Source organism: Macaca mulatta, chromosome X (genome assembly GCF_049350105.2).
Source record: "Macaca mulatta isolate MMU2019108-1 chromosome X, T2T-MMU8v2.0, whole genome shotgun sequence".
Taxonomy (NCBI): Eukaryota; Metazoa; Chordata; class Mammalia; order Primates; family Cercopithecidae; genus Macaca; species Macaca mulatta.
In genome coordinates, this window is record NC_133426.1 from 24,824,207 (window position 1) to 24,839,823 (window position 15,617).

Here is a 15,617-nt window from a genome sequence, read left to right on the forward strand (position 1 = left end):
TACTGTACCATTGCCTTTATCTTGAAGGTTTCGGAAGCCTCTACAGTTAATAAGTTAAATAAAGGGCTTGAGTACATAAATATTTGTCTAGGAACCCTACCGTATCTACAACACAGTAAGAATCTACAGGAGGACAAACTTTTACCATACCACGCTGAGTGCAATTGCGTTATAACATTTCAAATATACAAAGCTCTGTTCTTTTTTTTTTTTTTTTTTAATAACAATGGTATGTACAGAATCAATAATCACAGTTTGGTGACTTCAACAGTCCATATTCTAGCAGAGTATTTCCCTTTGGTTTGATATAAAAACCTTGGTTGGTGTATGATAAAGAAGAGAACAAGAACAAGATGCCCCTTTCCTTTAAGTGCACTGTTAGCTATCTTACAGGCTCGCATTTGCTTCCCGAGCCCTGGCTTCACGCTGGGGCCCTCACTGGGGAGATCAACTTCGAGCGCCAAAATGCTATTTAAAAAAAAAAAAAAAAAAAAAAAGGCTAAGTGGGGTGTCAGGAGAAAGAGGTTGGGCTTTTTAAATTTTTTACTTCAATGTCAGGCGTCTGGGGGAGAAAACCTCCCCGATATTTTCAGGAAAGCGAGAACAAGAGAGAGTGGATGTTGGAGTTGGAGCGAGGTTGGCAGTAGCAGGGGCAGGGGTGGGTGGACAGCCAGCCGAGGAGGTGCCACGTCCCGGAGCGCAGAGGGCTGCCATGCCCGCATCCAGAGTGCTGCGAAGGCGGCTGCGCTCTCTCAGTGCCGTCTCGGGAGTGTGCTGGTCCTCTGTTTCCATTTGGTCTTGAGTGGTGCTGAGTGAGGTGACCTTTCGGGGCGCGCGCGGGGCGCGGGGGTGGAGGGCAGCCTTTAGCACACCTCCTTGCCCGTGCTGGTGCCCGGCAGGATGTTGAGCTGCGTCAGCTGCGCCGCGTGCTCCTTGGCCTTGAGCCTCAGCGCGGCTATGCTAGAGGCGCGTCTGTCTGCGGCCGCCGTGGCCGGGTCGGCCAGGGCGCCCGATGCCACTGCGCCCTCCACGGCGGGTGTGGGCTGTCTCAGGAGAGCGGCCGCGGTCGACGCGCTGGTCAGGGGGGCCATTGTGGAGAAGAGCCTGCGGGGAGAGCAAACAGCGCGGTCATGGCCTCGGGAGCTGTGCGCGGCGCCTCGGGCAGCGTCTCCAGCCGCTAGTCGCCGCGGCAGCTGAGGGGCGCGGTACCCACGGGACCCGGATGGGCCGCGGCGAGGGGGAAATGGGCAGAGGGCGCGGGCGGAGGCTGGACCCCGCAGAAAGGGCTTTCCCAGGGCAGGGAACCGACTGGGGTGAAAAGACCGAGTCCAGATATTCCCCGAGGGGCCGGGCCGGGGTCCACAGGCGGGCGTGGAAACCCCACGCCCCACGGCCCAGTGGCGTGGATTCGGTGGTTTCGCTCAAACGGACGCTGTATTCCAAGGCCAGAGGCTGCAGACACTATCTTCTAGGAGAGAATGCGGAGGGAGAAAAGGAGAGACGGAGAGCAAAAGAAGAAGTGAAGGTGGAGGGTGGGAGTGGGGAGGAAAAAAGACGGAGAAGGTGGGATTCCAGCTGCCCAGGCGCACGCCGCGGGCTCTGAGGTCTCCCTCCGGCTCCTCGGCCCGGGACTTACTGCGCCCTGGAGAAACAGGCCTAGCTCGCCGGCCTCCCGGGCCACCCGCGCCGCCGCGGCCGCCCTTCCGCCCGGGACTCAGCGACCCGCGTCTGGCCAGTGCCCGCGGGTGGGAGTGAAGGACGACCGCCTGTTGATTTCCGCTCGACGGGCGGGTGTCACCTGCCAGCAGCCCCACATCCTGGCGCGGCGACCCCAGCTGTCTTCCCCGCGCCCCTGTGACCTCTGGCCTCAGGGAGCCCCCGACCCACGACCCTGGCGCGCGGCGCAAGGCGATGCCCAAGCCTGGCACCCACGCCAGCGCCACCGCCTCCGCGTGGCGCCGGGATTACTCCACGTGACGCTTCCACCCCATGCACACAGCACCCGGACATTAGCTGTGGCCGGAGCCGCCCGGGGCCACCGGACACCACCCCCACGCCCACCGCTTTGGAGCGCCCGCGAGCTTTCCCGACCGCCTCCTTGAGGGCTCTGGCTCCAGGCCCGCGGGGCCAATTCCGAATTTCCAGGGTTAGAAATGAGCCCACCTGGGCTCACGGAGCGCCGCCTCCTTCTCCCAAGCCCACTGCTCACTCCTCGCACCACCCCAGCCCAGACCCTCTTCCAGCCTCTCCGAATCTCGCAACACGGTCCTCCAGCCACGGTTCACCTGGGTTTACAAGTCACTTGTCAGAGGGAAAAAGTGGAGGGAGGGAAGAGACAGAACTTTAAAATTTTTCTCAGAAAGATATGATAAAGTGTGACCCGGAGGTGGCGTAGTAACATGCCCTGGTTCCATTAGGTAAACTGAGTCACTAACTCTGCTTCAGTGCACTCGCTGTTTATTTTATTGGTTTGTTATAAGAAACTAAATTTACTCCGAGTCTTAATTTTCTGTAAGATGATTTTTTGTTAAGCAGCTGCGCAGTTGGATGAATCTATTATTTCTTTGTTCTCCCAAAGAGTGATCATTGAAGCTGCATCCAGTTTTATTTTCACTGCGCTAACACAATACATCCCTCCTTTGTTTCTTTGTCTATGTGATTATGCAGACTTTTTATTTCCTCATTCGATGTTCATTAAAGAAAAGGAGTTATAAGATGAGCTGTTTCTTTTATTTCGTTGTCTTGTACTACCTTGTAGATCGGGGCTTGCACATACGGAGCTGTCGTTGGCAGCGGGTCACTTGAGTGACAAGGAAGATGGAGTCTGGGGCAGAAGAAAGAATTCTGTGCACCCAGAGGGCCTGGTGGCTCGAGGGCTCCCATGGGGATGAGGGCTGTGTTCCTCAGGTTGCCAGGTTTGGGGGCATGAGGAAGAACTTTTGCAAAACTTGAAAAGTCATCCCTGCTCTGTACCCTACACCTGTACATGTTTGCTTGAATACCACCTATGGTGGGAGTTGCTGCAGCCTTCAGATGGTACTTTTACAGCTTTCATTCCCCGTTGTCACGGTTGTCGTTACTGCCACTGCCTTCCCCTTTCCCATTCAGTTCCAAGTCAATCCCTTCAAGACCCCCCTTTTTTTGAGGCGCAATTAGAGAGTTTTTTCTTTGGCTACAGTCTCTGAGGTTGGGCCAAAGAAAAAGATGTGTGTAACCCTGTTTGACTCCTGCCTCCTCCCTGCCCCCAGCCTCTGTGTGTATGAGAGACAGACAGACAGACAGACTTCCGAGGCCATGCGTTACCTGCCGAATGCCGGGCTGATGAAAGCCGGGTGTCGGAACACTGCCGCTCCGAGGAAAGTGCTCAGGCCCAGCGGCGCCCCGCTGGGCGGCAGGCTGGCCGAGCCGGGAGGCGGAGGTAGGCTCGGGAAGGCGGCGGCGGCGGCGGCGGCAGCGGCAGTCCAAGCAGAGTCTAGCGCCGGGTGGTGCGGAGGGAAGGGGCTGGCGTCCAGGTAGGGGCTGAGCGGGTGGGTAGCAGAGAGCGGCCCCGGGAAGGGTAGCCCCGGGGGGTGGGTCTGCGCGCCCGCCTTCTCCCGCTTGCGCCACTTGGCCCGACGGTTCTGGAACCAGACCTGCAAGGCAGAGAGAGCCCAGGGTCGGCGCGGCTCGGGCCGGCGGGCGCACGGGGCGCGTACCCGTCCCTTCGCTCGGCGCGCTACAGGGCCCCCCTTCCTTTCCACCGCGGCCCGCGCCCACCTGCCCCTCTTTGGCCTCAGGTAGTTTTCGGACATGTCTGGGGCCAAATGAGCAGTGAATAGGAGCCACAACTTCAAGTCAGCTGGAAACAGGACAAGCAAACCCTTTCTGCCCGCATTCCAACTGGGCCAGTTTTCCAAGTTTAAGGAACGCGATTCAGTGTGTTTAGAGTTGGGGAAACCAAAGTTTAAACGTCTGTGCTGACACTTGCTTGCTAGGATCTTTAGGCAGGTCACTTAAACCTCTCTGAACCTCAGTGTTCGAATCTGTAAAATGGGGATAATAAAACTTCACTCATAAGGCTGTTATGAGGACTGGGTAAAATAAGGCAAGTGAAAGCATGCATTCAATGGTGACTCTAGGGAATGGGCAGCCACCAAGAGATGAGGGACATGCTTGTTTTACTGTATGTCAGCTATTTTCACCTATTTCAGATTTACGCAAGAGCTGGCAAAATTCTTGGCTCTGTATGGAAGAGGAAAGTGGAGAGATAGTTCATTTATTCTTTTCAGAAATATTTACTGAACACCTAAGAGCACTATGCTGGGTTCTGGGGTTCAGGGAGGGATGAGAGGGAGGGAAGAAGTGCTCGAGTTAATTAGCAAGCATACATTTCAAGGGGTCATTCCTCTATGAAATGAAACAGGGGTACACAGCCTGCTCTTGGCAGGGGCTCCCCGCAGGACCCAGTTCTATGCAGGAAGGCACTGACTACATGGATGAAGCAGGCAGCATACCTGGGCGCATAGAAATCAGAGGGCAGGATAGGTGTAGACTTTTCACATCTTCAGAGCTAACAAGTCTTTTATTTCCTTTTGGAGATGTAGTTTAAATCGGTTATTTAAATAAGATAGTTCTAGGCTTGGAGGAGGTTTTCAGCCTGAGGTATTTTCCTAATTGCTAATAGAAAGCAATTTTAATAGAGACCTTTACCTGAAATATGGCAGCTACCATCATCTAAAAATAAACCCCAGGAGCATGAAATTATTTTTATGTGACCTGCTCATCACACCCACAGCTGGGAAGATATGCTCCTTCTCCCCTGAAGGCATTAATATTTTTAGGGCTGGGTTTATAACTGCACGCAAGTCTGAAAATTAAGAATGAACTCCAGGGCTATACAGAGTTATATTAAAATATAATGTAAATTATCCCAGAGGAATATATTTTAAAATGTGAAACACATCCATATTTTTCAAATCTACACACTGGGACTTGTTACCAGCAGTAGCATCTAAGCTTGGTTTGACTTCTAGACAGCCCCCCAGGGCAAGAAAAATCAAGAATCCAAATCGGTCAATTACTTCCAATTCTGCCAAAAGGGGGCCCTTTGACACCATTCCACAGCCTTCAAAATAATCTATTTGTGAATTTCAGAAACACTTCAGTGTGGAAACCCAGAGGCTTGAAAAAGTAAGACTGTAGATGGGACCGGACTGGGTGGGCAGCTTTTGTGTATCCAAATCTGTCTAGACAAGAATATCCGCCACTCCTTGATCGCAGTGAAAGAATAAGGGGAACTGGGGGCAGTGGACTCAGAATGCCCTCAAAGAACGTGGAAACCTTTTTACAGACAGATCGTCTCTCCCGGCTCAACTGCAATTATCAAGATGTCCCCCTGCAATTCCTCATTATTGAATTAATACCTCTGAGGCCCCCCAAAGGTAAACGAAAGGACTCTAATAATTCATATTCACTTAATTACATCTTCTCCAGTGAATAGGGAGAGAGGAGAAAGGGAGGGGGCGCTCTCTTTCTTTTTAAAAGTTATTTAACTTTCCCACGACTCGTTCCCCTGAGCTGAAAATACGGAGTTGCTGTCACATCTCTGTTTGACAATGGAGAAATGTGTCAACAGAAAGGAGGGGACAGGACTCATCATTAGCCCTCTAATGCAAGAAGCTGTTGTGTATTAAATGAGCCATATGGAATTTATTGTGCTTTATCAGCGCTTGATTTTGACTGTAAAGTGATTCACTCAGCTCCTAACCCGGGGACATCTGTTTTCTGTTGGCCATCGGGGCTGCTCAGTGTTGATCGTCTCTTTGGTTATGAGGCCTGGGTTCGGAAATGCACTCTGGTATGGGGCTGCAAACACCTTTAATAGCATTGCACTCACTCCCTATTAGATCAATGTGGGCTCATTGCTATAAAAAATGGGAAATCAAATAGCATTAGCCAGCTCCTTGTGTGGGGCGGAGGGGAAATCAAACAGCATTTTGCCTTCAAATGGCCCTGTTTGTTCTAGCACTAAGTGGGCTTTTATGAAGCCCGATTGGAGACTTAATCGCAGCCAAATACCTGCTTGGGGCTGAGCGGATTTGTCTAACAACCAAATCCATGCTCCATCCCATTATTTCAATCAGGAGAAGTAGGTTGGTGGATTGTTTCCTATAGGGGCTTTAGGGCTAGGGGCTCCCAAACTGCAGTCTCAGGGACTCTAAAGCCCTTGTTCTGATCCTGAACTCCTTCCTCGGGCTCCCAAACCCAAAAACCTCCCCCTTCCACCTCCCATGTCTGAAGTTTTAAATATCTTTGTGTGTGAGAGAGTGCTTGGGTCTACTTTTCTGATTCTGCTTCTCTTGGTTTTGTGAAGGGGATCTCAACCCTCCCCCGCCCACCTACCAACCCATCTCTCTCTCTCCCGCTGGCCCCCAGCCCTCATCCCTCCTTCTTCCCTCTGTTGTGCAGCTCACCTGGACTCGGGCCTCGGTTAAGTCCAGCCTCATGGCCAGTTCCTCCCTATAAGAAAGCAACAGACAGACAGGAGGTCACTGCAGGCCCCAGCAATGCCCTCTCAGCTATCCACTCCTCTATGGCAGGCCTACTCCACTAGGGTCTCCCCTGGCTGCCTGCCCCCAACCCCCAAACATATGGGCATTGCCATTCCATCACCCCTGGAGTGCTAACTATTTGACTGAAAATGCAAAAACACCAAGTACATTGCCAGATATAGGATATTATCTATTATATCATACTACATTCGTGTGTGACAAGCAAGGGTGGCTTCTTGAGCCTCTGAGTCTACAAACCTGGGTACACAGGTTCTCTCTCACTCTCTTAAGCCAGAGTTAGACAACACACACACACACACACACACACACACACAGAGCTTACACCCTGTTTTGTCCTAATATTAAGTGGAATAGGAACTCAGCACTTAAGTAAGAAAATATTTTTCTGTCCCCTTGGTTTCATTCTGCCTTCTTTTTAAAAATTTCTCTTCCCTCCTTCTTTCTTCTTCTCTTTCCAGCGCTATGCCTTTCCCTCCATCTCTCTCTCCCTCGCCTTCCTGCCTCCATCATCCCCTTGGGTTACACTCCCCATTACCCTCTGCAGGTATGTTAAGCTTGTTAAGAGTTCAGTGGGGTAATTTTTCGATTAAACAAAATTCTGCGCACCTCCTGACTCCAGTGCCCACTACAAACCCTGCCCATCTCAGGGGAAGTCAATTTAACTGAAACCCTACCCCGTCATTGCAGTTATTACTGCGACAATTAAGGCAAATAGGAAACCATTAGGATGCTGTAAAACGGCTTACGACCTGTTTACCGAAAATATGAGTGCGCCGAGAATAATTGGCCCTCCGCACGCTGATATGAAAGAGCGGGGGCCGCCGAAGCCTGGGACCTGGGGTTGCCCTGCCGGTAGGCCCCCAGTCCACACCTGAAACTTCAGCACCACAGGTAAACCGTCTCCATAAGTGCCCTCCGTTGTCCCCAGCTACAGCGGGCATCAGCAAATCTAAAGCGGCACTTCAGGCTGGCTCAGGGCCGGAGCCAAGGGGCTCAAACTCCTGGGTTGGAAGGAGGTGGGGGTGGGGCGGGGAAAAGGAGCTGCCCCTCCTCGTGCACTTCGGTCCTCCCCCGCCCCTAAGCCCGCCAGAAGCTAAAAAAGGGCGGACCTGGATGCCAACTGACACCAGCTCAGTTTCTTCTTTGGAAATACACACGTATGATAAACGCAAAACGTTGGTCGGCCAATTCGCTATTCGATAGCACACATAGGTTTTTAAACTTATTTCCTTTTTTAAAGATAAGGAAAGGACTGGGTGACACAGGGGAAGACAAAGTGTAGCCCAAGCGATGACCAGGTTTAAATGCCTTTGCCTGGCATTAAGTCCTCTCTTTTCTGTTGCTGGTTAGGAGAGTTAGGCATTGCCAGGCCAACTACATTTTGGAGTTAACTCGGCCTCCCGAGCCCTAAGCAGCGATTTCTCCTCTGGTTCAAAGTGGCGGGCAGCATTCCCCTTCTAAAATGCACATTGAAAAGCTGCGCACGTCTCCTTTGAAGGAACTGCCCGCGCTTGACAAGCCCCGCGCTAGGCAGTCACCGATCCCTTTCTCCCCCTCAGTGGGGGACGTTTGCCCTAACCCTTGCTCCTCGCCTGAGCTCAGAACTTGGCCTTGGGGTGGGAGAGAAGGACCCCTACCTGGACCGGCGCCCCAGGTGGTCGGCTGAATAAGCTGGGGCCGAGGGTCCAGTCATCACACAGGCACATGTTTCCCAGAAAAACAAATGGAGGTGGAGTGTGACCAGGTGGAACACCCGGCTTGGACACTGATCCAAAGAGAAAATTCCCCCAACTGCTTTGTCTACTCCCTGCCAGGCTTCCAGCAATCATTGCCCACCCGGTAAACCCGTTTACATTAAACGCACGGTGGGTTTAATGTGTGTGTCGGGAGAGGACAGAGAGTAGAAGGGGAGAGTCTGGCTGGGGCCCCTCAGGTGTTCAGACACCAAACACTGCCCAGTTCTGATTTCCTTTGGTTATTTCAGGAGTCCTGAAACGACAGAACTCGAATCTTTTTAAAGGCCTTCTCCGCTGGCACAGGCTCCAGCTTCACTGCGAACTGCGTAACTGATACCCACCCGGCTCCTGGGGCACCAGGCGGGGGTGGCGAGCGCACAGCACAGCGACCAAAAATAGCCCCTGCTTTGCTCTGGCCGCACGACCGCGGACAGCGCTTGCTGAGCCTCGCCGGGGACCTAGCCCGGACTGCAGCTCCGGAGGCCTTGTGTCTGCCCTCTGCTGCGCGCGCGTCTCCAAGGTGGCGCTTTCCGGCGCTCTTTGGAGAGGCTGTTTCTTTTCCTCTCTCTAACTAAAACTTGTAATTTGAAAACATTAAACTGCAACGACCTTGGGAAGGAGAGAAACCATTCCAGCCTAAACTTAAAGCCCGAACCGGGGTAGGGGTGGGGGGAGTGGGTGGTTTGGGTGAGCAAGGGTGGGTGTGTTGGGAGGGCGCTCCTCCGCAGAGTCCAGGAGCCAAGTGTCCGCCCTGAGGCCGGGGCCCCTGCCCGCCCGCTGTCCCTCCCTGGGGCCCGCGTGCGCTCTCCGCCGCTGCGGCCGCGACCACCCTACGCGCTTACCTGGTGAAGACGTCGGGGTAGTGCGTCTTCTGGAACGCCCGCTCCAGTTCTTCCAGCTGGTAGCTGGTGAACGTGGTACGGTAGCGCCTCTGTTTGCGTTTCAGCAGCCCCTCCTCCGAGTCGCTGCCCGCAGACAGGCACACGCTGTCCTCGCCGTCCTTGCCCTCAGCGTCTTCCGGGTGCAGCAGCAGCTCTTCCTTGGGTGACAGCTCCCCGCCCTCTGTGACCACTGCAGCGGCAGCTGCTGCGGCCACGGCGCCAGTGGCAGCCACGGCGCAGCGCCGGGGCTCCTTGAGCAGCGCGCGGGCGTTGTCCTCCAGCAGCTCCTCCTCATCGTCCTCCAGCAGTTCCTCTTCCTCGTCCTCATCCTCTTCGTCCTCCAGCAGCTCCTCCTCGTCGTCCTCGGTGCCGGTGCCGCCACCCGCAGCCGGGGCGCTGCCCGGGCCCCCGGCCGCGCCGAGGCGTTCCTCCGGGTGCGTGACGCCCCCCGGGCCGCCCAGCTCATCCAGCGCGGGCGGCGGCGGCACGAAGGGCGCCCCGTTCTCGCGGTACGACTTGCTGCGGCTGATGCTCACCTGCGGCGCCTGGCTGATTTTGAGCGTGTCCCAGGCCGCGGCGGCCGCTGCCGCGGCGGCCGCGGCGGCCCCTGCGCCGTCCGGCCGTTCCCCCGGCCGCGCGGTTGGCGGTGGCGGCGGAGGGGCCTCCCCGCGTGGACCTGCCGTGGCCGTGGCGGCTGCCGCCGCCGCCGCCGCCGCCGCCGCCGCCGCCGCTGCAGCACCCTGAAGGAGGCGGCCCCCGCCCGGGCCGTACAGGCGCCGCAACTTGGGCGGCAGGTGCAGCTCGGCCTCGAACGGGGCGCTGCTGCTCTTGGGGGAGCCTGCGGGCAAGGGAGAGCGATCAGCCAGCTGGCCGGCTGGGGAGTCCCTGCCAGGGCTGCTGCCGGGGCCCGCCCGCAGTTGCTCCCCCAGTGCCTAGGCCCAGGCGTGCGGGGACCGCGCACCACCAGACTTCGACGCCTTGGCCTCTTTCTCCACTTTTCTTGCTCTTTCTTTTTCTTTCTTTCTCTCCCTCTCCCTTTCTCTGGGTTCCTTCTTTTTTCCCCTTCCCTCTCTCTTCTTTCCTTTTCCTCTCTCACTCTCCCTCTTTTATTTCCTATCTTCCTTCCCTCATCTATTCCTCTTGCCCATCTCTTCCTTCCTTTTCTCTCCTTCTCTTTTTTCTTTTTCTTTCTCCCCCTCCCTTCTTTTCCTCATCTCTCCTTCTCTCCCCTTTTCTTTCTCTTTTCGCAGGCTTTCTCTCCCCTCTCTCCTTTCTTCTTTATTCCTTTCTCTTTCCCCTTTCCTACTCTCTCACTTTTATTTCCCTTCCCACTTCAGGGCAGAGGAAAATCCGAAAACATTCTACAACTTTAAAAAAAAATCACCATCATCCTGAAAACTTTGCGCACGACCTCTGCCCGCTGCTCCACCATGAGGGCAAGGGCTGGCAAGAGGGTGGCAGCCCTGAGGGCGACCGCTGCGGGGCGGGGTGGGGGACAGCTACCCTGTGGCCCCAAGTGCAGGCCGCGCCCCAACAGCCCACAGCGGGAGAGGGCTGGGGGGCTTCTTGCACAAAAAGGCAAAGAAAAATCATCCTGGCAAAAATGTTCTGGGAGAGGCCTGGGGCAGAGAGGGAGTGGGAGTGCAGCAGGCACAGGCCGCTCCTTCCTTTTGAGGAAGCGCCTGGCATAGGTGCCACTGCAAGCTAAAAAAAGAAAGCAAAAAAGTCAATTTTATTTAAATGCCCCCTTCTCAACCGTCTGCTCCTGCTGTCCAAACTGCGTTGTGGCTGGACGGCTGTTTTTGAATTTTAAAAGAAATCAACAGTTCTTTCCTTTCCCTGCGACACCTCTGCAGCAAGCTGGAGGCGAAACTTGAGGGTAACAGGCTCGGGGCAAAAGGATACTTGTTCTGGAATTTTTAATTTCAGAAAAAAATAAAATAGTTTAAACAGCTCAACTCTATTTTAAAAAATAAAATAACAGAGAAAAAAAATTAGCACCCAGAAGTCACACATTTCATACATTTTAAATACATTAAGGAGCATTTGGAGAATCCCAGGAAGATGTTTTCTGCAAAGCTTTGGTTTAAAAGGTCACAAGTAATCTACAATTAAAAAAATAAAACCAAAACACCGCATATACAGAAATCTTCCAAAGAGGAAAGGCCAAGGCTCGCTCAGCCTGGAGACCCCGATTCACCAGCTTTTGGGCTTCTTGTCTTCATCAAGTTGTTGCTACAAGGGTCCACCGGCCATCTACTGTTTCTGACCTGTCGCCCCTCTTCAGAGCACACCCAAGGCCACCAAAAGGGGCATTTAAACAACCTAACGATCAACACCGAAAACCTAAAGGCTCCCTAAGCGAAAACGGGCCTTTTTCTGGAAGCAGGGAGGGAGGGAGAGACAGCCCCTGGCTAGATATTTAACGCTCTGTGAGGCAGCAGGCCTCAGAGTTATGCCCTCTCCTTCCTCCCTCTCCAAATTGACAATTCCAGGCCACTGGCCCCCGAACACTAAACATCCAAATCAGGGCCCAACGCCCTTAGTAAGTGCCTGACGGGCGCATCCTTACCTTGCACTGCCTTTTCTGGGTCGGCGCGGCTGGTCAGCGGAGCAGGCAAGCTCTGCGCGGCTCCCAGCAACCGCATTTTGCACGGGCTCCTCCGGCCCAGGATGCTGTCGATGCAGTAGGAGGAGAGCAAAGTTGGAGATTTACTTTTGCACTCGGGCCTCTCGGAGCAGCCCTCCTCCTGGTACTGATTGCTCATGGCTGGGGCTTTTTCCCAGGGTGCAGAGAGCAGATCGCCGGCTGCCTCTCCCGGAGGGTGGGATGGATGGGTGTGTGTTGGGGGTGGGGTTAGATAGCGGGTTATAATGGATATTATTGCGATCTTTGTGCCTCTCTGCCTCCCTCGGTTGCCGGCTGCCGGCTCCCGCCCTGCCCGCGGCCCGAGCTCGCCCTCTCCGCGCTCAGGACAAGCGGTAACAAGTGTAGTGAGCAGCGGGCGCAGAGCTCTGGAGTCTCTCTCCTCCACGTGCTGAGAGGCGCCCTCTGATTGGCTCTCGCCAGAGGCCGGGCAGCGTCGGCCTGTGGGTGCGGCGCAAAGCCCGGACTGGATTCCAGAGGGGCAGGCGGGGATGGGGGCAGCGGGCACGCACCAGAGCCAATTTTCCTTTTCTTTTCTTTCTTTTCTTTTCTTTTCTTTTCTTTCTTCTTTCTTCCTTTTCTCTTTCTTTCTTTCTTTCTTTTTTTAAATTACCAATTTTCTAAGTCCGCCATCCTCTTCCTGCAACTCCTCCTTTGACCCTTTAGTGTCGGCCGAAGTTCTAGCTTATTGGGATGTCAGGCCTGTGAATGCCATCCGGGCGGCGTGCGCCCCTTCCACTAACCCGAGGACCTCGTTCCCTGGAGGCGAGGCCTCGAGGCTCACGTTCAGACTCACTTGGCACTTTTCAAAGCCGATATTGGGCTCCCAGGACACCGCCTTAACCTCACTGGCGTTCAGTTGCGGTCCTCTCTAGGCCGGAGGGGCGTCGAGGGGCCAGGGTGACCGCCCCAAGCAAACATCTGCCGTCTGGGAGTTCGCTTTTCTCTTGTGGCCCAAGGCATTGCGCTGTCTGTCTTCACCCTGAGCCCGACTGTGGCTCTCTTGTTTGTAGCGTCCCCCAGCCGTTCTCCTCTCCGTTTTAAACTCTGGAATGGGAAAAAGCCTCCTTACAGACAAAGCTCTGCCATAGGCGTGCGGCCTTCCCTAGAGCATTTACTGGGTGGGAAGGGACAGGCGAGTATCAGCAGCGAGGAGGGGCGACTGGGGACGAGTCTGGGGGCCTCCTCTTTCTCCCTGGACTCTCTTCCCTCTTCCCCCCACACATTCATATCTGTTAGGCAGTCACCCTGAGGCTGTTCACCTTCCAATCGCACCTAGGGAGCAGAACCCTCGGGGATGCCTGACCTCTCCAGGGTGGAAGGAACCCAAATTCTGCTGCGGCCAAATCTAAGCGTCTAAAATTCTGAATTCTCATGACCTGGCTCCCTTGAGAAAAGGTGAGAGAGTGAAACTTAGGCATAGCACCCTTCTTCCCAAACAGTTTCCAGCGCCGAGAACCAAAATCCAACTCCGACTGAAGTTGGGTCGAGCCTGGGCCAGGGGCCAGCACGGACGCCTTCCCTTCCTGGGTGCAGGTTCCTAGGGATTTCCAGGGGCCCCGACGCTGGCAGAGTTGGGGCGAGAGTGGTGGGTGAGAGAGGGGCCAGGGAGGGGGAATCCACGCCGGGTTTTCCTCTCTCAACCCCCTCCAATGTGTCAAAGAGAAAAGCATTTTACAAAGGATTATACTTGAATCACTTACAGTCAGTATTTAAAAATACAAGGATGCATAACTGGGATTTTTTTTTTCAGCCATAAACATCTGCATAACTCTTGGATGCTGGTGGGTGGGTAGCAGACAGATCGGGCTGCCTTGGCAGGAGCCTTCAAGACAAAACTGGGGGGAGGGGATGAAGGGTTGGGAACAGGCACATGAATAATGCGAATACTAATACTGATACTACTACTACTATTCAAGACAGGACAAAAAGAATTTCTCCGTCCCTCTCTGTCTCTCTCTTTGGCTTTTAGCTTAATTCTCGTCCGTTTTTCCTACACTTGGAAGATGGGGCGGGCTGTGGTGCGGAGCGGAGGAGAACCCGAGCCATCGCTGACATTTGATTTTCCTTTAAGCCCTCTCTGCGATTCCAAGTCACCTGGGATCTTTCCTTGCCTTTCCCGCATTCTTCCTTTTCCATCCCCACCAAGAGTTCGGCGTTTTTACACCGTCCGGTTCAGCTTTAAACTAATATTTTGCGCTCTGATTTCCTCCCACCCTCCCTCCCCCGGCCCGGAAGGTGCATTCCCGGCGCGCGGGTCTCATCGCAGCCAAGAGGAGTAAAGAAGCTTCGGTTTCCTCCTAGCCTCCAGCCGCGGACCCTCGCGGGCGTCCCTGCGGCTTGGTGGCTGGGGGAGACAGAGGCACTTTTCCCTCCCCGGCGGGCCCCGCGTTGGAAATCTACAAGACCCGGCTGCCGGGTGGCTCTGTGACTTCAGAGTCGGCTCCGCACACGCAGGGAGTGGGCTGAAAATGAGTCCAAGAAAGATCATGTTAAACAAAAAGACAAATGCACAAATCATTTCTGAGAGCCCAACGGAGTTTCAACTCTCTGGGTGGAAGACTTCTTCGCCTCCATCCCCCTCCTTCCCCTTGTGCAGCTGTTCTTCTTTTAAAAGAAGTCGGACTTTCTGCTGGGGTGTATTCTAATTTTAATCATCCACTGTAAAAGGGGAGGTTAACAAAGAATTTCTGATTCTGACTTAATGATCCCTGGAATTAGATCTAATTCTATTAATGGGATATAAAGTGTTTTCAGGGGAGACCTGTGAGAAAACACTAGTTTTATTTGTTCTTTTATTTATTTTTGTTATTTTCTAATCAATCTTCCCAAGTGAGTATGCTATTGGGAAACACGTTCACCTCGGGGAGAAGGGCCTGACCTAGCTCACTCTACACACAGTAGCCCTGAGACCGCCTTTGTCACAATTCAATAACCAACTTCAAAAATCTACAATTAACTTTTGCTATTTCTAAGAGATTAAATTTTTAAAATTACAGAAAACTTTTCTAAGGTGCTGGGTGGGGAGACATAAGACTATGTGGTGGTCTTCACAATGTCTCATTAGGATATGGGTTATATATATATATATATATATATATAAAATATGTTATTCTATATATCATTTTAGAAAAATAAAATGATGTCTCTAATATCTAGGAAGAGTGTAACTGATGTGTTGAGTAGGCAGACTTTTAAGAATTGGGCTATAGGATTATGTATGAAAGAACTTACAGTTTAGCCCAATTTAATTTTACTTTGCCAGGAAAATGACACTTCACTTCCTTTTTTTTTTTTTTGCCTCACTTTTACTTACTAATCAAAAGTAATTTCATTTTAGTGATAATATCATTCTTGTTTGTACTTTGTTATTCACAAGTCCAGGCTCTTCTAATCTTTGGGGTCTGTAGCTGTTGGTTTGCTTTTCCTGGACTGCTTGGAAAATGATGGTTTGCAGTTCATCTGCTTTTAAAATCAATCACTAAATAAAAATGACAATAATGGCTGGAAGTGATGGTCACATGTGTTTAGAACTGTTGTTTATGGTGAAAAATGGGGCTTGTTCCCAGAACTGGAAATAATAATTTGCCTTGAAGAGGAGAGTGGAAGAAGAAACCCCTTTCTTTTCTGAGAGCTAATTCTACATTGTAGTTTTAAAATTATATTTGCAAGAAATGTGGAATAAGGGGGGTGGCAGTTAGATGTCATTATCCAGAAGAAAAAAAATGTTTGGAAGAGAGTTAACCTCACATACTTTTCACTTGAGATGTTTTAATTTATTGTGCAATATACACATAGATAA

The 15,617-nt window shown here is 52.8% G+C and overlaps 1 protein-coding gene across 1 annotated transcript; it reads right to left on the reverse strand.

Moving 5' to 3' along the window:
* ARX (aristaless related homeobox) lies at positions 1 to 12,164 on the reverse strand. The gene is made up of 5 exons (XM_001091313.5): positions 11,741 to 12,164; positions 9,130 to 10,006; positions 6,453 to 6,498; positions 3,304 to 3,632; positions 1 to 1,104 (listed from the first exon to the last, which is right to left on the reverse strand). The coding sequence occupies exons 1-5, from the start codon at positions 11,934 to 11,936 to the stop codon at positions 864 to 866; spliced, it is 1,689 nt and encodes a 562-aa protein (XP_001091313.1). The 5' UTR covers positions 11,937 to 12,164; the 3' UTR covers positions 1 to 863.
* Positions 12,165 to 15,617: the final 3,453 nt, after the last annotated feature.